The following is a 23,183-nucleotide window of genomic DNA, read 5'->3' as shown; positions in this document are numbered from 1 at the left end:
TAAAAAAAAAAAAAAAACCCTAAGGCAGGACCTCCAAGGTCTCAGCCCACCACTGCCTAACCCCGTGCTGGCACATTTGAGGAGCGCAGTCATCTGACGGCTTGAGGTGTCACATTAAGAGACGTGAGTCACGCTTCTCCTTTGTAGCACCTCACACGTTTCTCATTTACAAGAACCATCGAAAAGCATTTCTGTCTTCCTTCCTAAAGAGACTCAGGATCCAGCCTGGGGCAGGGGATGGGGGGCAAGGGGAGATGAGACCCCGACATTCAGAACTGACACTTGTGAAAACAAGCCAGTTTTAGGTTACCGTCGGCCGATGACAATCTGCATGCTTGAACCCTGTACCTCAAGCACAAAACCCCAAGCCCTGCGGGGGTGTCCCTTCATCAGCCAGAGGAGCTGGGGGAGCAGGACACAAGCTGAAGACAGATCCCAGAAGACTTCGGGGGCCAAAAGCTCTCAGTTCCACTCCAGTTTTGTATTCAATGGAGTGGAGCCCCCCGGCCGGGAACTGATTCCAAGCCAGCTGCCCGTGTGAAGAGGAGACAGGATTTCTTCCCCAAGAGAGGACGATGCTGTTGCACCAAATGGCGCCAACCACATGGCAGCCTACTGACCCTGCAAGCAGCTTCGGGTAGAAGGCCAGGAGACGGCAGCAGGCAAAGCCACCTGCAGTGTCCAAGGCCCGGCCCGCAGACGGGGGGCAGCGAGGCTTCGGAGCCTGGGCGAGGCTGCAGATGCCGAGGCGACCGTCCCCAGGGCCCGCCGGGCCTCCTCCATCCGCCCACAGCCAGAGGCTGCTGCAGCTCAGGGTGCAATGTGTCAAACATCTCAAGGCACAAGTCAGATACAAACACAAAACCCCGTCTCGGGGGAGGGCAGCCCACAGAATTTTTAAGACGCACACAACAGGGGGAATGCGGCTCAGACCTGCCCGTGGCAACACCCCTGGTCTGCTCTGTCACCCAGCCCTCCCGTGAAGGCTGAGAACCAGCCTAGATCAGAACAGAGATAAAGAGGAGCTGTTGCTAGAAATGAGTTGCCCAAGGGCACCTCTGAGCCGAGAGGGGAGATACGCCCTCTCTGGGTTTGGGGCACCCCGCCGTCCAGAGCCATGGGCCAGCCTCTCTCCCGCTCTCCCCAGACAGAGCCCCCTCTGACTGCCGCAGCTCGGTCAGTTCGTTAGGCTTTGTGAAGGTTTTTAAAGAAAAAAGTGTACAACATAATTACAGGCTCTGACCCCAAATGACTCTGACCCTGCCGGGACTCAGACTCGCTGTGGGAAAATGCGTGCCCTGGGACTGCCCCAGGGGCATCACATTTCCTTTCAGGAGCTTCCCTGCCCCTGCCTCCCAACGCCGCAGAAAGGTCCCTGGCTCACAAGCCAAGCTCCAGGGGCAACTGGGTCCCAGGCGTGGAGCCACACGTGGGGGAGGTTCTGAGGTCAGCAGGACTTGAACCCTGGGGAGCCTCTGCCCCATCATTCCCTGACCTGCCATACCGGCTCCTTCCAGACGCCTGAGGCTGCCCGGGACAGCTGTGCATGGCAAGAGGGGACAAAGGATCCCACACAGGCTTGTGCAGCCTCCCTTCCGGCCTGTTCCACTTAATCCGGGGGTCTGAGGGCCCCCTCCAGGCAGACCACCTTGCGGGGAGGAAGGCAGATTTCCAGCCCTCACCTCAGAACCCATGCATCATAAGCTCCTCGGAGGGGAGCCCAGGAACCTGCCCTTGGGGACATTCAACAGCCACTCCCTGACAACAAGGACCATCCAGAAACGACACTAATGGCATTCCGACGATGGCAGTGACCATGGCCGGCCGGCCCTACTAATCTCAGTTACTCCTCCCGAGTATACCGCACGGTGGATGTTTATCACCCTTGCGCTTCGGCTGCTTTGTCCAGTTTCACCTCCAAAGGGCAAATCCAAAGGCCGTGAGGCGAGCCCCCCGCCCAACTGGCCAGGACGACAAAGCTGGGACGAAATCGGAACAGGTGTCTGCATCCCTCTTCTGCCCACTTGTGCTGCTGAATGGCCATATCCCCCGCACTCACTCCATTCCAGGGGTTGCCACCTGGGCTGCACACACACCTGGGGAGCTTTTAAAATTCCCCCGGGAGTTCCTGCTGCAGCTCAGTGGTAATGAACCCAACCACTATCCATGAGGATGCAGGTTTGATCCCTGGCCTCAATCAGTGGGTCGGGGATCCAGCGTTGCCATGAACTGTGGTGTAGATCGAAGATGCAGCTTGGATCTGGCATGGCTGTGGCTGTGGCGTAGGCCGGTGGCTACAGCTCCGATTCGACCCCCTAGCCTGGGAACTTCCATGTGCTGCGGGTGCGGCCCTAAAAAGCCAAAAAAAAAATGCCATTGACTTTTGATTTCCCCTCCATAATTGATGGGCTTTTGTTTGAATATTCAAAGGATGATTCCATGGAGCAAAACAGACTTTCAGGAAAGTGTACTTCCTGCCACCTGCTTTGTCCCCTCCTGGCACAGCGCCACCCACTAGACCACCTGTGCCTCGGTCTGAGAAGCACATCTTTGTTCGTCCCTCCCCTCCCTCCCTGTCCTGGCATGATGGCCAAAGGATGTCCATTCACACACTTCTGCTGTGGGACAGGGCTCAGCAGAGTGACGCTCGAATCGCTGGTAAAACACACACCTACACCACAGCTCAAAGCAACACCGGATCCTGAACCCACTGAGCGAGGCCAGGGATTGAACCTGTGTCCCCACGGATGCTAGTCAGATTCATTTCCGCTGAGCCACATCGGAAACTCCTAAAATATAGTATTTTAGATGAAACAATGACAAACATTTTTCAACTTAATGATTAGGACTTAAGGACTCTTTGAAGATATTCCGGGAAGAAAAAAATTGCTAACCCGTCCTCCATCAAGGGAGGAGCAGGCAGAAGAGAGATGTTGGATGAAAATGCCCAGCTTCCTCGCCCTCCCTAGAGAAGCTCTAAAGACAGACGAGGTGTGCCTGCCAGCCCAAAGTCATAGTCTCCGGTCACCAAGGGGAGGAAACTGCCCTCCCCTGCATCTGCCAAACTTCCCAAATGATGCACATGCCACCACGCCAAGAAAAACCCAACAGCACTTGCACTAGAGGCGCACACAAGTGTTCTGGGGCCCTCCATGCAAGTGGTGCCCAATCCAGCTGCGTCTCAGCTTAGGGTACAATTTTGCTGGGGCTTTTGAGCCCAGAATGAACAGTACAGACAAACCGGGGAGCGGGAAATGCACCGACTCTTAAGCATTGTTTTCCTACAGAGGCCACTCTATCATGAACCAACTAGTGAGCGTCCTTTCCACCCTGAAAGGTAATTTACAGGTGTTCCCGCTGTGGCACAGTGGGTTAACGATCCACCTTCTGTCTGTGGCGTTGCCAGTTTGATCCCAGGCCTGGCGCAGTGGGTTAAGGATCTGGCGTCCCCACACATGCGGCCTGGGATTTGATTCCTGGCCCAGGAACTTCCATATGCTGTGAGGAGGGACCAAAAAAAGAAAAAAAATTAAAAATGTTTCAATGTGATTTATAAAATTCAGTTCACACAGAGCTTTTCAGAAACACTCCTAGGAGACATTCATTAAAATATAAAAATGTGCTTACCTTCTGGCCCAGGAGTTTCATTTCTAGAATTCATCCTACAGATCTATGCACTCAGGTGCCCAGGACAGGTACTGGGATCAGAACAGCGCTGCTTCTCACGGTAAAAGACTGGAAACCATCAAAAGGTCTATGATGTGGGGAAGGACTGAGTAAACTATATTATGTTCATCCAGGGGAATACAATGCAATTCTAAAAATGAATTCTCTCTATATGTACCAAGGCTGAATAGTCAAAGTACATTAAAACGCTGCAAAATGCAAATCTATGCAAAACAGCACATATGGCATGCTACCGGAAAAATATATAAATATGTATTTACTGGCACATGCATACATTAGATCTGAAAAGTACCCCAAAATGGGTAAAATGCTGCCTCCAGGAGAAGAACCAGGGATCTGGAGACAAGAGGAATTGGAAGATGCTCACATTCCTTCTCGTCCTCCTTAAACTGTGTACCACGTACAGGTATCCATCACTCATAAACTTTTTAAAAAGGAACGTAGGCATGAATTAAAGTAACAACGCCTTTTTAAGTTTATTTCCTGTGCTCAGCTGATTATCACCTTCTCCACCTGACCCACACGTGTAATAACGAGCCATGCAGTCGGGAATCTGCTCCTATCTGCCTGACAAGTCTTTGTGGCACAGAAACAGCCTCAAGTTCAAACCCAATCTGCCTGGAAATCTATCTAAAGCGTCACAGCAGGAGCCAGTTCATATTTTCAAAGTGTTCGCATTTGCCTGGAATGAACTTAAAAAAGCACACTGATAGCCAGACGAGATGAGCTTTCAAACCTACCTGTGGTATCTTTACAAACCACGTAAGATGGAGCTTATTTTGGCTTTTCCGGCGTGGCAGCAGCAGGAGTCAAAACGTAGCTACTGGCTTGGCCCAGAGAAGCCAGCCAGCTAACAAGGTTTGATCCTGAATTCCCAAGCCCCTCAACCCTTGGTCCATCTGGCAAAGAGAAAACACACACACACACACACACACACACACATGCCACCCTAACCCCAGGAATCTCCTCTTTCTAAATATAGTAAGCACTGCCCAGTCTCCAACGCACCCTCTGCAGCATTCTGGGCCTTCCAACCAAGGTGAAATGAGCCAGATATAAACACGCTGTGACAGCTTCTGGCCACACTGCCAAGCTGTTTTCCTTACTATTTCCTCTCTTGCTCCACTCGGGGTTTCCACAAAAAATGTGTCAGCCCCAGTGACTCTCATTTGTAAGTATTCCTCTGGCCACTAAGGCTGTTTTCCTCCCCGTAGCAAATGTGACATCCCTAAAATCTGAGGCTGGAAGAGCCTATTAGATATGGGCAAAGCCACAGCACATCTCCCATTTTATCTAGAAGAACCTGCAGCTCAGAAAGGCTAGCAGACAGGTCCAAGGCTAATTAGGACACAGCCAATTAACCGTAATCCCCACCCCCGACACACACGCCAGATTTTTTTTTTTTTTTAATTCCCTGGTTCCTTTAGAATCCGTGTCAGTGCCTGACAGAAGGGTTTGTTCTGTTGAGGATGCCTCCAATTCAAGCAAAAGATTCAGCTTCAGAAACATAATCTAACAAGACACTCGAAAGCACACCAGACAAATACCAACTGGCTACAGAGAAGCCAGGATCTAAACAGTCCATGTCAAAGAGCTTGGAAAAAAATGGAGCCTGGGAACAATTCCACCTTAAGGCATCTATCGCATGGAACTGCTGGGACCCACACGCAAAGGTAGGGATGCGAATGATCACTGCGGCTCTTTCTCCGAGAGCGCAGAGCTGAGACAATCCAAACAGCCTTCAATATGAGAGTCAATAAGCCAGGGTATCGCCACACAGCAGAGCTCTCTGCAGGCATTAAAAAGAATACGCTGTGTACATGTACCGACAGGGAAGATTTCAAAGACACAGTATCAACCAAAGGAGCCAAACACAGAATAATCCCTCTGGCATAGCCCCACCTATGAAAAAAAAAAGCAAACACACACAGAAAAAGGACCTAACAAAAGCCCACCCCTGATTGGCTCAGGCAAGAGGGTGCTCTACTCTGTGTAATTCCACACTCGGTGATTCTTTCATGAGAATGTATTCAGGAACCGTGTCATTTTTGTCTTTGCACCATACGATGAGGTCATCCATTCATACAGTTCATTTTCTCCCCAAACCTAAATCTTTCCCGAGTCTTATTTATTTCAGAAAACAGCACCAGCATAATTGCTCCAGCTAAAAACATTTGAATCATGCTTGGCTTTTTTTTTTTTTTTTTCTTGTGGCCCAAATCCAATCGAATAGCAAATCCTGAGGGATCTGCTTCTAAAAACAGCCCCAACTTGACCACCGTCTCCAACGCTGCCTGCCCCCCACGCCCCGCAGCCCAAGGAGCCACTGCCTCTTCCCTCACCTATTACAACAGCCTTCTCACTGCTCCCCTTGCCTTCATTCTGTTCCACTGTATTATTCTCCAAACAGCAGCCCTCATAATCTCTCTCTTTCTCTTTTTCCTTCTTACAGCCACACCTGCGGCATATGGAAGTTCCCAGGCCAGGGATCTAATCAGAGCTGCAGCTGCCAGCCTATGCCAGAGCAACGCCAGATCCTTAACTCAACGAGCAAGGCCAGGGATGGAACCCACATCCCCATGGAGACTATGTCGGGTCCTTAACCCCGTGAGCCACAATGGGAAAAAAAACACAAGAAGGATGGCGTCACAGCCTCCCCTGGCTTCCCATCCCACTTAGAATGAAACCCAAAGTCTTTTCTGGAACTCAAGCCCTCTAGGAGGGCCTGGCTCCTGGACTCCCTCCCCATTCATCCGCCAGGACTCTGCTCCAGCGACAGGGACGGACCTCCCTACTGGTCCTCAAACACCCTACGATCTCTCCTGTCTCACAACTTCCACACCTGTTACCAGCACCTGAAACGCTCTTCCTCTAGCCTTGGGCTTGGAAGACGTGCTAAGAGCAGAGCAAGGCATATCTGTTGAAGGAAAGACTTCCTCTGATGGCCTAAGATACATATCTTGGAACACACTGGATTATCATCTTAAAAATTAAAACCAGGGTCCATCAGAAATTCAATCTAGAAAAACTACTCTGTTTTGCTTCATATCGGCACCCCTCCTTCGGCAATGGCCTTGGCAGGATGACAAAGTCACCTTCATGAATTGCTTTTCCCAATAGCTCAGTGGTGTTAACAGCTCCTCCCTGACCCATTCTCATTCTGTCAATTCCTGGGGTTTGTGATCATTAGCTGACACTGGCCAGCATCAGGAACTTCGGCCTGGGGCCTCTGCCCAGAGGGACGCTGACTGGCCTAACTAGAGCAGAAATCTGAGCCACTGCCTTGTCAGAATCACCTTCCAAGCCCTGGGATGTGAAACTGATCAGTCAAGTGCATCTGAGTTTGAAGCAAATGGAAGCTTTTTGGTCCCGAATGAGGGCGAGTGGAGAAAATGCACATAGTGGAGTAGGGTTCACTTAGTCATCAAAAGTTGTATGGGACAAACTTAAAGGGATTTAAAAAAAAAAAAATCAAAGATATAAAATAGTGCCCAGAGTTATTTACCATTGTGGCTCAGTGGTAATGAACCTGACTAGTGTCCATGAGGATGCAGGTTCGATCTGAGGGTTTAATCCCGGGCCTTGCTCAGTGGGTTAAGGATGCGGCACTGCTGAGAGCCGTGGTGTAGGTCACAGATGTGGCTCAGATCCGGCATTGCTGTGGCTGCGGTGTAGGCCGGCAGCTACAGCTCCAAGTTGACCCCCTAACCGGGGTACTTCCATATGCTTCGGGGGTGGCCCTAAAAAGACAAAAAATAATAAAAATAAAGATAGCATAAAACGGTGCCCAACCGAAAGGTGTGAATAGACATTTCAGCAAAGAAAATGCACCCGGGGCCAATAAGCACACGCAAAGATGCTCAGCATCACTGGTTGTCCGGGAAATGCAAAGGAAAACAAGCGACATCACTTCACACCCACTAGGATGGCTACGATCAAAAAGACAGACACCAGCAAGTACTGATGATAAGGTGGAGAAATTGGAACCTTCAGATAATGTTGGTGGGAATTTCAAAGGATGCTTCTGCTGCAGAAATAAGTTTGGCAGGTTTTTTTTTTTTAATTAAACCTAAGTTTATGCACACAACCTAGCAATTCTACGCCTAGGTAGGAAATGAAGCAAGACGTGAAAATCCAGACAAGGTCAGGTTTTTTTCACAGGTTGAAATTATTCTGCATGACACCACACGGCCAATACATGTTATTATACATTTTTCAAAACCCAAAGAATAGACACCGGAGAGTGAACCCTCATGTATAGACTTTAGTTAATAACACTCTATCGCTATTGTAACAGATGTACCGCCAAGAGGAATAGGTGTGAGAGGGCTGCATGGGAACTCTCCATTTTCCACTCAATTGTTCTGTAAACCGAAAACTACTCTAAAAAACAAAGTCTATTAACTGTTTTTAAAAAAGAAGAAAAAGGAAGGGGAGGAGCAGAGCTTAAGCTTCAATAGGCAGGCTGAGAGCTACAGATCAGATGCAATTTATTCAATCCGATTGAGAACAGACTAACTGGATAAAAGTGGAAGCACTTTTTTTAAAGCCCGTGTTACATAAAGGCTATAAAATCTTGCTTGAATATAATTTGCCGTTGTTTATATTTGTATGAGTAATTCTCCAAATGTCAGCACTGCAAATTACCACCATTCACAAATAATTAGGAAACGCCTTGTTTTCCCTCCCCCTTTTATGCACAAGGTGCGAAAGCAAAGCAAAGGAACTGAGAAAAAACTTTTTGCCACCTAACTCCGTACCCACTTGTTCTATTAGGATTTTGTGAGTGATACAATGACTCCTACACAAGGCAGGTTGGCACTGTCCATCCTTTGGGAGTGTGTTCCTTTCATGAAAGACTCATTTCACTACTGTAAAAAGCCCACACCAAATCCTGAAGAGGTACAAAAGGGTAATGTGCTTTAAGCACACAACTCTTTTTTTTTTTTAATTACTTCATGAATTTTATCACATTTACAGGTGTACAACAATCGTCACAACCATTTCCATTTCCATCCCAAACCTTTCTCAGTGCATCTCCTCACCCCCCAACCTGTCTCATTTGGAAACCATACGTTTTTCAAAGTCTGTGAGTCAGTATCTATCCTGCAAAGTTCATTGTGTCCTTTTTCTAGATTCCACATGGAAGTGATAGCTTGGGATGTTGGTGTCTCCCTGTCTGACTGACTTCACTTAGCATGACAATTTCCAGGTCCAACCACGTTGCTGCAAATGCCGTTATTTCTTTCCTTTTCATGGCTGAGTAATATTCCACTGTGTATATGTACCACATCTTCTTGATCCACTCCTCTGTCAATGGACATTTAGGTTGTTTCCATGTCTTGGCTGTTGCTATATAGTAAGCACACAACTCTTGAGGCTGATTTTTTTTTTTTTTTAACACTTGTTTTTATGATCAAAGGGGGTGAACTATTTTCCTTAATAAAGCGGATCCAGGAACAGGTTTTTGGCCTCCATGTTTGATGCTTTATTACCCCGTTAAAAGTGAATCACTTTCAGTTATAAAATAAAGAAGTCATGGGGGGCAATCTACAGCGTGGTGCCTACAGTTAATAGCACTATAGCTAAGAGAGTCGATCTTAAAAGTTCTCATCACCAGAAAAAAGTTCATAATTATGTATAGTGATGGCTGTTAACTAATGTTCTGCAGCGGTCATTTAATAATGAATTACAAATAGTCAATCATTATGTTGCACACCTAACACTGAAAAAAAGCTCTGTGTCAGTTATATCTCAATTTTTTTCTTGGCTGCAGCCCCCAGCATACAGACATATAGAAGTTCCCGGGCCAGGGATCCAACCTGAGCCACAACCGTGACAACAGCACATCTTTAACTGCTGGGCCACCAGGAAACTCCTCTATCTTAACTTTTAAATTTCTTCATTGAAAAGAGAAATGAATGCCAGAAAAGTATGTATTTTCTAAAAACTATCTCAAAAGAGAGAGGATCTTTGGGAATCAGCGCCACCCCAAAGAGCAACTCCACGGCTTCAAAAAGCCAAGAGACCGTCAGAGGCCCTCAGGGGCCTCCAACGGTTCGTTAATCCTATGATGCAGAGAGAAACACAAAACTTCGGAGCACAAGACCGAATCTGAGCTATTCTTTGCTCCCCGGGACTCAGAGTCTAGGAACAGCACTATTCTCACGTAATCTAGCACCAGCTGCGGGTTTCTCCTGTCGAGGGTCCAGATGGCTGAAGAACTGGCATCATCACTGCCACTGCCTTTACTGACGCACTGCAGGTCATGTTCAAGAGAAGGCCCTACAGTCCAGGGTCAGGCTCAAAGCGCAGCTGCACTGCTTCCTAACTGTAAAATGCAGACAAGTACGAGTCCTGAGGAGTCCCAGCCAAGGCTCAGGGGTAACAAACCTGACTAGGATCCATGATGACCAGGGTTCGATCGCCGGCCTCGCTCAGTGGGTTAAGGATCTGGCGTTGCTGTGAGCTGCGGTGTCAGCGGCAGACGAGGCTCGGATCCCGCATGGCTGTGGCTGCAGTGTAGGCCGGCGGCTGCAGCTCGGATCCGACCCCAAGCCTGAGAACGTCCACATGTCACAGGTGTGCCCCTAAAAAAGACCAAAAAAGAAAAAAGAGTACTGATCTCACAGGATGGTGACAAAGACTAAGGATCCTGCAGCCGAGCACAGGGAACTCTATCCAGTCCCTTGTGATGGAACAGGACGGAGGATAATGTGAGAAAAAGAGCGTATGTATACACGTATGACTGGGTGACTCTGCTGTACAGTAGAAACTGACAGAACACTGTGAATCGACTACAATGGAAAAAATAAAAGTCATAAAATAAAAAAATATTTAAAAACAAAAAAGAAGACGCATGAGACAACGTGTAACTTCGTTTAGGGCCGGGCACTTGGGGAGTGTTCGGCAAACAGGAGTTGCTGGCAAGGTTTCAGGGGTTTTGTTTGCGTGTTTGTTTTTTAAGGAAACTGCCAGGCCTCCCAAGGTTTTCCAGGGCAGATATGCCAGAGCTTGGATGGACCATCAGGTCTGCCTGATAACAGAGGCCTGGCTCCTTGCATCGTGCTCTGCTCCCCAGGTTGGGTCTCCTTGGCCTGCGAATCCCAGGCTCCGAGTTAACCTCTCGGCATCCACTTTTTAAGCGAACTCATTCCTGATGTGATTCCCTACCCGCATAAAGGGGCTGGCATTGTACATCATGTATTCTTGGAAGGCATCCTGGGCAAGGATGTCTACCAAGAGAATATTCTATCAGTGCCCACCAAGATTGTTACTGTCCAGAGCCAGACCACCGGGAAATGTGGCTTAATTCATGGAGATGAGCGGTTATCAACCCAGGACCAGAGGAGATTTCTGAAACATTTAAGACGTACATGCTTTTTCTGGAACATATCTGTCAGACAGGACATTTAGATTACGGCAATTAATGACAACCTGCACTATTTAAGAATGTAGATATGAAGCAATCCTTACCTTTTCTTTTTCCTGTAATGTGAGTTCCGAGTCCCTAGGAACCTCACGAATGCCCTCAAGCAGTTGTTTTGTTTGGTTTTGTTGGTTTTTAGGGCCACACCTGTGGCCTATGGAAATTCACAGCTAGGGGTCGAATCAGAGCTGCAGGTGCCGGTCTGCGCCACAGCCACAGCCATGCAGGATCTGAGCCACGTCTGTGACCTGTACCGCAGCTCACAGCAGCACCAGATCCTCAACCCACTGAGCGAGGTCAGGGATCAAACCTGCATCCTCGTGGATACCCACTGGCTTCATTACTGCTAAGCCAAAAAACGGGAACGCCACCCTCTAGCAGATATTATTAAAACCACTTAGAGCGCATTCTTTTTTTTTTTTTTCTTGAGTAATGCACTCTCTGAACATTCTTGCACAGGCCTCAGCCAAAAATCTTATAAGTGTGACCTCACTTAAATACATAAACTTTTTATCCATTTTACCACCTGGGGCTCAAGTTCCAAAAGAGCGAATTTTGCTTTGTTTATATACAGTTAGGAGTAAATATTTCTACAACCCTATTTCTGTTCAAAGATAAATGTCTCTTGAATTTAAGATTTGACAAATAATGGTTAAAAGCTATGGTTATTTTTTTTTGCTGCATTCTTACTAGACTACTTACTTCGGTTAAAATTTGCTGTGGGTGCCTTAGAGATGTGATGCAGGTCAGAGAGCTCGGAATTAACTAATGGCAAGAGTGCAATGAAAAAGGTATGTCGTCCTCAAAAAGTCTCAGGAAAACTAAGGGCATAACTAGAGAAATACAGATACATTTACTGTATTTTGAAAAAAAAAAAAAAAGTGTCGCCCAGCAGGATACCATCCCCAAAGTAAGGCTTTATTCAGTAGCATATGCTCTGCCCCAGATTGACTGAAAGCTCACTGAGAGCTTTTTTTTTTTTGGTCTTTTTGGGGCCACACCTGTGGCATATGGAGGTTCCCAGGCTAGGGGTTGAATCGGAGCTGTAGCCACCAGCCTAGGCCACAGCCACAGCTGCGACCACAGCTGTGACTTAACACCACAGCTCACGGCAATACCAGATCTTTAACCCACTAATCGAGGATCTTTAACCCACTAATCGAGGCCAGGGATCGAACCCGCGTCCTCGTGGATACTAGTCGGGTTCATTAACCACTGACCCATGATGGGAACTCCCTTAGTCTTGTTTTAATAGTCTCCTCTGCATCCACCAAAGTACATGAACTAGAATGAATCCAGATGGGACACCTGGGTTTTTCCTAGGTCATGGTTCAGTCTTTGGCACCTTACCTCTCCAATGAAAGGGAGCTAAAGTTTGCAACCTTAAATGCCAATCAAGAGCTCTCTGCCTAGGGAGTTCCTGTTGCGGCTCAGCAGGTTAAAAACCCACCTAGTATCCATGAAGATGTGGGTTCAATCCCTGGCCTGGCTCGGTGGGTTAAGGAGCCATCACTGCTGCAAGCTGCAGCATCATTCACACATGCCGGTGGGATCCAGCCCTGCTGTGGCTGTGGCATAGACTGCAGCGGCAGCTCCGATTCAACCCCTAACCTGGAAACTTCCATATGCCACAGGCGCGCAGACTTAAAAAAAACTCTGCCTAAAGTTGGCCACCACCAACTAGGAAAAAACTATTCGAATTAAACTTCTGATACCCACAGCAGGCAAATCCATATAAACAGAAAATACATCAGTGGCTGACGAGGGCTGGAGGGTGGCAGGGTGGGGAGGGAGGAATTAGGGGAAAATGGTGGGGAATGACTGCTTATAGGAATGGGATTTCTTTTGGAGGTGACAAAAATGTCCTAAGACCGACCGTTGATAGCTGCACAGCTCTGTGACTGCACTAAAAAGCACTGAACTGGATGCCTTCCATGGGTGAACTGTTTCGAAAGGTTAAATTACATCAATAAAGTTGATATTCTAAAATGTGCATTTCTTTCCCATCCCTCCCACCGAAGACCATCCAAAAAAAAGGGCACTCTCTCCATCTCAGAGAGAAGTCAAACTTAAAGGGACAAAGCCCCAGCCACACATCCATAAACCGACTCTGCAGGTGGAAAGAAACACACTTCCTGAAAATCCACACCACTTCTCCAAACCAACAGCCAAATGCACTGTCAGTTCTACGGACACCACGTTTGGCTGGCCGTCGAGTCCACGAGACAGCCGGACACGAAGTCCAGCGCATTCTGCAAGATTGTCCTACCAGGCAGCAAAAGACAGCCAGCTCGGCCACTGAAGGGAGGTGGAGGGTGGTTGATCCAGCAAGAAGGCTGAAAATTCTTAGCTAACCGAATGCTAATTCTTAGCTATCCTAATGGAACAACGAAGATGTTGGGAGACTTTTTTTTTTTTCCTTTTGAACTTGAGGGGCTTTTCTGGCATAACCATGACTTTATACAAAGAGGTCACCAGGATTACTGCCACCTGTGGTTAATATAGACACAACTATGTAAATTATCAACAGCTGACATGAAGGAGGCATGGGCCTAACTCCCAAATCAAAAAGCACCCGACTGCTCTTAGTGACTCCCTGATGCTGAAACATACACAGGGACAGCTACCTTTAATTGAGCAGTGCAACACACCAGGCTTCAAGCTAGGTGCTTTCTTTACAGGCACCATTTCATTCAGGGCTCACAACCCTAGGAGGCCAGTCCAGCCCTTCCCATTTGCCCCAGGAAGAGCTCAGACTCAGGGACTTGTCCAGAGTCAACCGGTAAGTGATGAACCGAACACAGAAAAATCCTGAAACTCTTAATTCTACAAATCATAACTTCATTTTCAGCCTCCATCATCTCCACAGAAAGGAAAAAAAAAAAAAAAGACTAAAACACACAGAATCCTCTTGACAGAGACAGAGATTAAAAAGGTCAAGGAAAAAGTGCCCACAGAACAGGCCTGGACCAATCAGGACAGAAAAAGAGGGACTGGGAGTTAGAGCGCATCACATAACAACTTTCTCCAAAAGTAGGATTTTTTTTTTCAATGTAGGTCCCAGATTATTTTATTGCTTCTCTGCCATGTGTCCAGCCCAGAGGTTTAAACTCCAGGGAAAGACTTCAAGGGCTTCCACTGTTTATCAGATTCTCAAGGGGATTCAAAACACAGCCGACTTAGAGGACAGTTTTGCTTCAGGGTTAAGGGCACAGGCTCTGGAATCCGACGACTGGGATTTAAGCACACTTCATTGTTGTGATGCCTTGAGCAGGTTACCCACCTCTCCGATCTTCAGTGTCCTCATTCATCAAGTGGAAGGAGCAAGAACAATGGTCTAGCTGAACTGTGGCCATTCCTGGAGGCCAGGTTTATTGCCTCAGATTAAAACAAAAAGGAAACCGGGGGAGCTCCCTCTGTGGCTCCGTGGTTAAGGAACCCGACTAGGATCCATGAGGTTGCAGGTTGAATCCCTGGCCTCACTCAACGCGTTAAGGATCAGGCCAGCAGCGTTAAGGATCAGGCCAGCAGCTGTAGCTCCAATTCAACCCTATGCCTGGGAACGTCCATATGCCTCGGGTGCTGCCCTTTAGAAACAAAAGAGGGAAACCTAAAGCCAGAGATTTCTGAATACTAATTATAAAATAAAGCCCCCAAAACCGTAGAGCTGGAAGAGCCTGTACATCATCTAGACCCGTGTTCCTTATATAATTAGGTATTTATTTTTACACATTTACTTTTTAAAACACTGCCTCTACATTCACAGCAGTGATAAAGAGGACCCCCAAAAATGAACACACAAACACTAACAGGATAGCGTACAATGTAAGAAGCACCTAACGATACAACACGTTGCCTAAAGCCTGGGAAACAGCGATCGCCCCCCAACCTTTAAGAGGTCACATTGCCTGTTCCAGCAATGGGAGCAGAAGAGCAGAGCGAGTAGTAGAGCTGGATATTAAGAGATTAGAACACCTAATTACAAGGCTGGTCTACTCCACTAGAAAATTTAACTCTTAAATTTCCTCACTGCATTATTTCCTCCTACTCAAAGAAGCCTTCCACCACCCCCCTCCAAAAAAATTAGCAGCAAGCAAATAAACTGCCAGTCACACAAATGCACCTCCTCAGATTCAAGGCTAAGATAAAAAATGCACGTCCAAATTCCAACAGGCTTGGTCCAGGAGGTCTAGTCTCTGGCAAGAGAGACAGAGCAGAATTAAGAGCTTGGCATCAACCGGAACTCCATCCATCTCTGGCTCAGAGCATGTGGGGGTTCAAAACAGCCCTGTGTGACTGCTGGGTGGCTCTGGGCTAGTGATTCCTCCAAGCCTGTTTTCTCACTTGTAAAATGAATAACGGTACGTGATATAATTCGTGGGTGAAGCAGTGCCTGCCATGGAGTAAGTCTCTTTAGCCACAGCGGCAGCAGAAGTCACTGCTATAAGCTCAGTGCCGCACAATATCCAGCACACAGCAGGCACTCCAAACGTTTGCAGAATAAAGCAGAGGCCCAAGTAAAGCCAGCCTGAGAGTCAACCAAAATGGGTGGTCCCAACCTGTAAGTGGGACCCTAACTTAGTCCAAACCAGGGGTCACACATTCCCTGAACCAAGGGTGGCCTTGGTCTCCATGCATATGCTTCAGGTCTCAGCCTCCAGCAGAGCCCCTGTCACTGAGGAGCTCTTAATCTCACCAAAGGTCTACGTTTATTTCATCCCCAAAAGATGGGCACTTGTTGCCCTGGGGCTCCCCTGGCTCCCTCTTCATTTTTAGAAGCAAGAGCTCCCCAAATGACACCTCAGGCACTTGACTTTAAATCTCCTTTAAAGAGGCTTGGGGCGGATTCTCAGAGCTAGGGCCCCCCTAATCTGCCAAGGCAAGCTTTCTTAGCTGAAAGATATCACTATTAAGATAGGGAGAGGAAAGTCAACGATAGTTCCACTATCTCCCTTTATGTTATTCCTGATTCTCAAAACTAAAAGATGGACGGAGACTATTTTTATATGGGTAGACTGAAAAAGCACCCCCCCGCAAAAAAAAAAAAATCTCAATGATCCTTGAGCACCCTTGTTTGGCCAGGAGACAGGCTGGCTCTGCAAAAGACATGGGAAATCATACAGAGAAGGCAAATTTCATTTCTCCCCTGCCAAAAGGCAATTCGCAAAAATGGGTTTACAAAAGGTTCGAGAATCTTTAAGGCTGACTTTAAACTTCTCCATTCTGAGCGGGGAGGGGCGGGGGCGGCGCTGAGGCACTTCCTTCTCAGACCTTCGAGTTTTCAAGGATATTGGGAGAGGTAACAAGGAGAGCGAGGGAACGGCAGAGGGAGAGAGCGCGGATATGTTCGTTCTATTTTTAAACCCTCGCCCACAGTTTAAAGGAACACTCTGATTCTGTACTCCCACCCTTATCACCTTCTGCTAAACACAAGAAGCAGAACCTGCACACGTACGTGGCCCTGATTCTACATCTGGGGCTTACAGGCTGCCAATACGCCCAAGAATCGGGAGCTGACCATCCCACCCAGCCCTTCACCGGGCAGCGGCTGTGCCTTTCGGAGAACCCGGCGGCCCTAAGCAGGCTGGAGCTGTGTCCAGGGGGCACATCAGGCACAACCCGCCCTGTCCCGAGGGGAGGCAGCGCCCCCTTGGACCGGCCCGCTCTATTCCCACGGCTGGGCGCCCAGGGGTAGGCAACTCTTCTCCTAGGGAGCCGTAGTGGTGGACGCCAAGGGCTGTCCCAACGGGCTGCGGCGCGCCAGGCATTCCCGTCCCACGCCCGGGACACCTGTGTGCCGCGCGCACCCACCCTCGGCGCCCCCAGCGCCACTGGCGCTCGGTCACCTCCGGACCACCCCAGAACGCAAGCGACCAGACGACAGATCTCCTTCCTCATCGAACCGTTGCTAGCTCGCCCATTTTACGTATCCTCCCCGCCTCATTACAAGCATCCACACCGGTCCCCCGGCGCCCGGGAGACAGAAATCCAGCCGGGCGCGAGACCCCCAGAGCTCAGAGCCGCCCGACGGCCCTTTCCCCCCCCGGGTCACGGTCCCTGTCGGGCTAGGGGGCACTTACTCTTGAGCGCGCTGATGAGTGACTTCCCGTCCTTGATCAGCTCCTTGATGAATTTGTTGGTCTTGTCCAGCTCCGCTTCGTGCGACTTGAGCGTCTCTCGGAAGTGCGGGCTGTCGAGGCAGCAGTCGCTGAATTCTAGTGCGGGAAGCCCCATGGTGCCCACCGCGCCCAGCCAGGGAGCGAGACTCCCCCGGGGCCCCGGCGGCCCACGGCCCGGAGCACGCACGCGGCGGGACCCGGGCCGGCACCCTCGACGGCCGCCGGCTCCACAGGTGTGGCGCCGGCTCGCCTTCCGCGCGGTGTCGGCAGGCGCGCACGACTCTCGAGCCGAGCCGGGACCCGGAGAAGGGCGGCTGCTCCGGCGGCGTGCAACTGAGCCGCCGGCGAGCAGGAAGCGCAGCGGCGGACCCGAGGCAGCGCGGGGAAGCGAACGAGCAGTCGAGCGAAGGCAGCCGCCGCCTCGCCAGCTCCCCGCCTCCTTTGCTTGTTCGCTTTCCAGCAGCCTCGAGCGCCCTCTCACAGCAGCCTCCGCCGCCCAGCCGGCGTCCGGGCCGAACGAACCTGCTAGCGATGACCTAATCCCAGCCGGACCAATCAGCGCCCCGCCTCAGTCCGACCCCCCCGGCCTCCAGGGGACGCCCGGCCCTTCCGCGGCCATGACCCAATCATCGGGGCCCAGAGGCGTGGTCTGGACTAGGGGGCGGGCCCACGACACCGCCTAGGTCCGCAGCGCAAGCTCCGCCCTCTCCCGCCCGCGCGGTGTTGCAGACCCGGAGCCCAAAGGGTGAGCCCTGCAGCTTGAGCCCCAGTCACCCAGGACCTTGCCCGCCTACTGCAACCCGAATCCCAGTCCGAGATGGTGCGTCTGCAGGCCTGGGGGGTGGAGGAGCCTAGATGTGCTGAGCGTGAAAAATCTGGGAATTTAGGGCTGCAGTTCCCCTCCCACTGCAGGCAATCGAGCTTGCACACAAAATGCAGCCCCTGCCCCGGGAGGACCTCGAGTGCACCAAGCGATCGCGTCGCCCCTAGGCACACGCTCCTTCTTCCAGTCAGGCAGAAAATACTTGCATCTTAAAATTACCAGCGCTTCTTGCCTGCAGTCTTCCCGCCCCCTACAGTCCGGCCACTCCCGCTCAAAACCCGCCCACGGCTACCCCCAGCAGAAGAATCTAACATCTTTATGAGAGTTTCAGCTGCCTGTTGTTTTTCTACTGGGTACCTAACACAATTTTACATAATTACGTCCACTGCCTCTCGTCCTACGCTGCACAGTGAGCTTCACGAGCGCGAGCCAACGCAGTTTTCTTGTGCGCTGCGGCATCCCTAACACCTAGAGCAGGGAATGGCATTTAATAAAAGATACTGGGTACTTACCATGTGTGCTAGGGCGATTGATAAACATCTGTGGAATAAATGAATTGATCCTTTCCCATGTCCCTCTCCCTCCCACCCCCCAATGCATTGCCCTGTTGCCCTTCTGTTCCATCATAGGAATTAATCCAGGCAGTTCACTCACTGACCTCTCGTGAACTCCTAGAGGAAAGGGACTGTCCTTGAATAAATTATCTGCATGTCTAGGAATTAGCAGCCCTCCAATTAGATGGTTTGGTGTGTGCGTGTTTTGCTTTTTACATAACTGCTATATGCAAGCACTAGGTTAAAAGCAAAGATGAATAGCACAGAATGAACTTGACTGCTGCTGGTTAGTGGGAGAGACAGAGAAGAGCAATGGCAAAGCTGTGTGGTAAGTCAAGATGAAAGGCCTGGGTGCTTGGGAACATGGACAAGGGGTTGCTAATTAAGGGAGCCAGAGAAGGCATCTATATTGAGATTAAATGCATAAATGAATGAATGAATGTGATATTTGCCAGTTGTAGCTACAAATTTAGACTTGATAGGAGGCCCAAACAGCTATCAGATGGGTAATTAAAACCCTGAAAATAGTTATCCCTCAGTTGCCAAGAATGAGAAAGATCTGGAATGGAAATTCCAAGAAACTAAATCTGTTTAATCCTATATCTTGAGCACTTAAAAGTAGGTATTCTGGCTCTAAAGTGATATTATAACACACATCACACCAAAATTTAATGGACTGAAACAACTACGATCATTTTATTTTCTCTCGTAATTTCTGTGGGTCCGGAGTTTGGGGGCATAGCTTGGCTGGGTGATTCCGGCTTCCGGTCTGGCATGTGTTTGCAGTCGGATGGTAACAGAAGCATCTCCCTCTCTTCGAGTGGCCTCAGAGCTTCACTGTGTGGTCCCTCTCCGTGGTCTAGTTGAGTTTCCTCATTGCATGCTGGCCTCAGGACCCCAGTGTGAAACTTCCAGCTCCTCAGAGGAAAGCAGAAACACCTTTCAAGACCTAGCCTTGGGAGTTCCCGACATGGCTCAGAGGAAATGAATCTGACTAGCATCCATAAGCACGCAGGTTTGATCCCTAGCCTGGTTCAGTGGGTTAAGAATCTGGTGTTGCCGTAAGCTGTAGGTTGTAGAAGCGGCACAGATCTGGCATTGTTGTGGCTGCAGCTAGGCCAGTGGCTAGAGCTCCGATTCAACCCCTAGCCTGGGAACCTCCTTATGTCGCAGGTGCAGCCCTAAAAAGACAAAAAAAAAAAAAAAGACCTAACCTTGGAAGTCAAACCTTTCTTCTTCCACCATCATTGGCTACAAGGAAGTCCCAAGCCCAGATTCAAGGAGAGGGTAATTGGACCCTACTTCTCTTTGCCTAGAATGTGGGTACAATGCATAGAGGAGCAGCAGCCATCTTGCAACCATGAGGAGGAATGCCACATGCTAAGGACTGATGGATGGGAAGCGAGTGGGAGCCAGATGCATTGGTGACATCCGTGAGCCCCCGCACTTATCCCCAAAGTGCCTACCTCTCAGCTACTCATCATATACAGGGGAAAAAAACATAACCTGTTTAAGGCCCATTTGTGGGACTTGCTGTTACTCAAAGCCAAACACAATCCTAACTGATAAAATGCACTAATCACAAAACCTGCTTTTCACTTCCTCTTGAAGTTTGGTCATCTGCTTTAATACACAGTCTTTAGGTAGTTTCCAAAATGAAAACTTACCAGTGTTAGAGATGTTTTCTTTTTTTTCCTTTTCCATCATGGTTTTCTACAGGATATTGAATACAGCTCCCTGTGCTACATAGTAGAACATTACCGTGTGCCTCTTTTATGTGCAGTAGTTTGTATCTGCTCATCCCGAAGTCCCAGGTTATCCCTCTTCCACTCCCTCTCCCCTTTGGAAATCATAAGTTTGTTTTCTATGCCTAGGAGTCTGTTTCTGTTCTGCAAATAAGTTCATTTCTATCCTTTTTTAAGATTCCACATATAAGTGATATCATATGATGTTTGTCTTTCACTGCCTAACTTCACTTAGTATGATAATCTCCAGGTCTTGCCATGTTGCTGCAAATGGCATTATTTCATTCTTTTTTATGGCCAGGTAGTATTCTATCATGTATATTAACCACATCTTCTTTATTTATTCATCTGTTGATGGACATTTAGGTTGCTTCCATGCCTTGGCTATTGCAAATAGTGCTGCTATAGACATTGGGGTGCATGTATCTTTTTGAATTATAGTTTTCTCTGGATATTTGCCCAGGAAGGGGATTGATGGATCATACAACAACTACATTTTCAGTTTTTAAAGAAATCTCCATACCGTCTTCCATAATGACTATACCAATTTACATTCCCACCAACCGTGTAGGGGGGTTCTCTTTTCTCCACACCCTCTCCAGCATTTGTCATTTGTAGACTTTTTAATGATGGCCATTCTGACTGGTGAGGTGGTACCTTGTAGTTTTGATTTTCATTCCTCTAATAACTAGCAATGTTGATCATATTTTCAAGTGATTATTGGCCATCCATATGTCTTCTTTGTAGAAATGTCTACATAGGTCTACTAAACAATTTTGATTGGGTTGTTGGTTTTTTGCTAAGTTGTATGAGCTGTTTGTATATTTTAGAAATTAAGTCCTTATTAGCTGCATCATTTACAAATATTTTCTCCCAGGCTTCAGGTTGTCTTCACTTTGTTTACAGTTTTCTTTGCTGTACAAAACTTATAAGTTTTATTAAGTCCGATTTGTTTATTTTGGCTTTTATTTCTAGTGCCTTGTGAGACTGACCTAAGAAAACATTGGTGTGTGATTTACGTCAGAGAATGTCTTGTCTATGTTCTCTTCTAGGAGTTTTATGCTATCATGTCTTATATTGAAGTCTTTAAGCCATTTTGAGTTTATTTTTGTGTATAGTGTGAAGAAGTGTTCTAACTTCATTGATTTATATGTGGCTTTTCAGCTTTCCCAACCACTTGCTTAAAGAGACTGTTTTTTGGTTTTTTGGTGTTTTCCATTGTTTATTCTTGCCCCTGTTGTCAAAGAGTCATGAACCTTAGGTGTGTAGGTTTGTTTCTGGGATCTCCATTCTGTTCCACTGGTCCATAGGTCTGTCTTTGTGCCAATGTCATGCTGTTTTGATTACTGGAGCTTTGCAGTATTGTCTTAAGTCTGGGAGGGTTATGTCTCTACCTTCTCTTTTCCCCCAGGATTGCCTTGGCCATGCTGAGTCTTTTATGGTCCCATATAAATTTTAGGATTATGTGCTCTAGTTCTGTGAAAAAATGTCACTAATAACTTGACAAGGATTGCATTAAATCTGTAGATTACTTTAGATTGTATGGCCATCTTAACAATATTAATTCCTCTAATCCAAGGGCATGGGATATCTTTCAATTTCTTTGAATCATCTTCAATTTCCTTCATCATTGCTTTATAGTTTTTGGTATATAAGCCTTTCACCTCCTTGGTCAGGTTTATAAGGATGTTTTCTTAAACATTTAAAGATAACACCTGATTTACAGGGCAGGAATGTGAATTAAATGAGGATAGGTATTTAATAAAAAGGATAATCCAGAATTCCTGTCGTGGCTCACTGGAAATTAATCCAACTAGTATCCATGAAGGTGCAGGTCCAATCCCTGGCCTCACCCAGTGGGTTAAGGATCCAGCGTTGCTGTGAGCTGTGGTGTAGGTCACAGACACAGCTTAGATCCCGCGTTGCTGTGGCTGTGGCCTAGACTGCCAACTGCAGCTCTGATTAGACCTCTGGCCTGGGAACTCCCATATGCCACAGGTGTGGCCCTAAAAAGGAAAATCCATTTATAAAAATAAATTTACTCAAAAGCTGATGAGATGAAACCAGAAAATTGTCAAAAGACATTTTCAATACAGTGTCAGGGTTATCCAGGTCCATAAAAGTAATTGGCCTACTTCTTCATATTGTTGCTACTGAAATAAACCAAATGAATCAGCTCACTTATGCAAAGTAACCTAAATGGAAGTAGTCCTGTACGCCTTGCACTCTTTCTTGTCTCCAGATCTTCTTACAAGTGTGTATGTTTTAAATGCACATTAGCATATGAGAGGTCCTGAGAAGTCCTGCAGTACATAGTCCTGCAGTATTTGTCATACTTCTTGGAACACAGAATCCTTTTTTCCCCCAGTACTGCATCCCACACAGTCAGTGCTCTATGAAATACATTCAGGATACGAACCCTACCAGAGGAAACAAGAATAGGGACATAAGGAGAAAGGGGTAGTTGCAGGTCTTTTGGTTGCCATTTCAGCAGTGGCAAAACAGAAATTTTGTTGTGGGAAATTAGTTAAGTTTCTAAAGCAACTGGAAAAGAGTCCAACTTCAAATCCTAATGAATGGATGGACTTTTCTTCCATGGGAATTCATATTCCATTAGATGGCTCTGGTTATCCAGTGATGCTGTGGTTTTTAGTGGTTGCCTGGTTCTACTGAAGGTGGCCCTGGTGGGGGGCAGACGAAAGCAGGATTTCAACAGAGAAATTATTCCCTCATTCTCTTCTAGGGAGACGCCACCATGAAAAATCAATACTAAAATGGGTTACCTTCATCTAAACACAGAGCAAGGGGGAAATAACATTTGCTGTA

General features: G+C 47.8%; 1 protein-coding gene across 5 annotated transcripts in view; it reads right to left on the bottom strand.

Annotated features, from left to right (window-relative positions):
- ARHGAP26 (Rho GTPase activating protein 26) overlaps nt 1-17,726 on the bottom strand; it is a 459,207-nt gene extending 441,481 nt beyond the window's left edge. For 3 of the 5 annotated variants that reach the window (XM_047778927.1, XM_047778929.1, XM_047778930.1), the window contains exon 1: nt 17,197-17,725. In XM_047778927.1, coding sequence (XP_047634883.1) covers nt 17,197-17,350 — 154 coding nt within the window. In that variant the 5' untranslated portion in view covers nt 17,351-17,725. Of the gene's footprint in view, nt 1-17,196 lie in introns of all 5 variants that reach the window. The other 2 variants (XM_047778926.1, XM_047778928.1) reach the window with 2 other exon arrangements.
- Nucleotides 17,727-23,183: the final 5,457 nt, after the last annotated feature.

This window comes from Phacochoerus africanus, chromosome 4 (assembly GCF_016906955.1).
Source record: "Phacochoerus africanus isolate WHEZ1 chromosome 4, ROS_Pafr_v1, whole genome shotgun sequence".
NCBI classification, from domain to species: domain Eukaryota; kingdom Metazoa; phylum Chordata; class Mammalia; order Artiodactyla; family Suidae; genus Phacochoerus; species Phacochoerus africanus.
The sequence above is the reverse complement of the archived record's forward strand: the minus strand, read 5'-3'. Positions and strand labels throughout refer to the sequence as shown.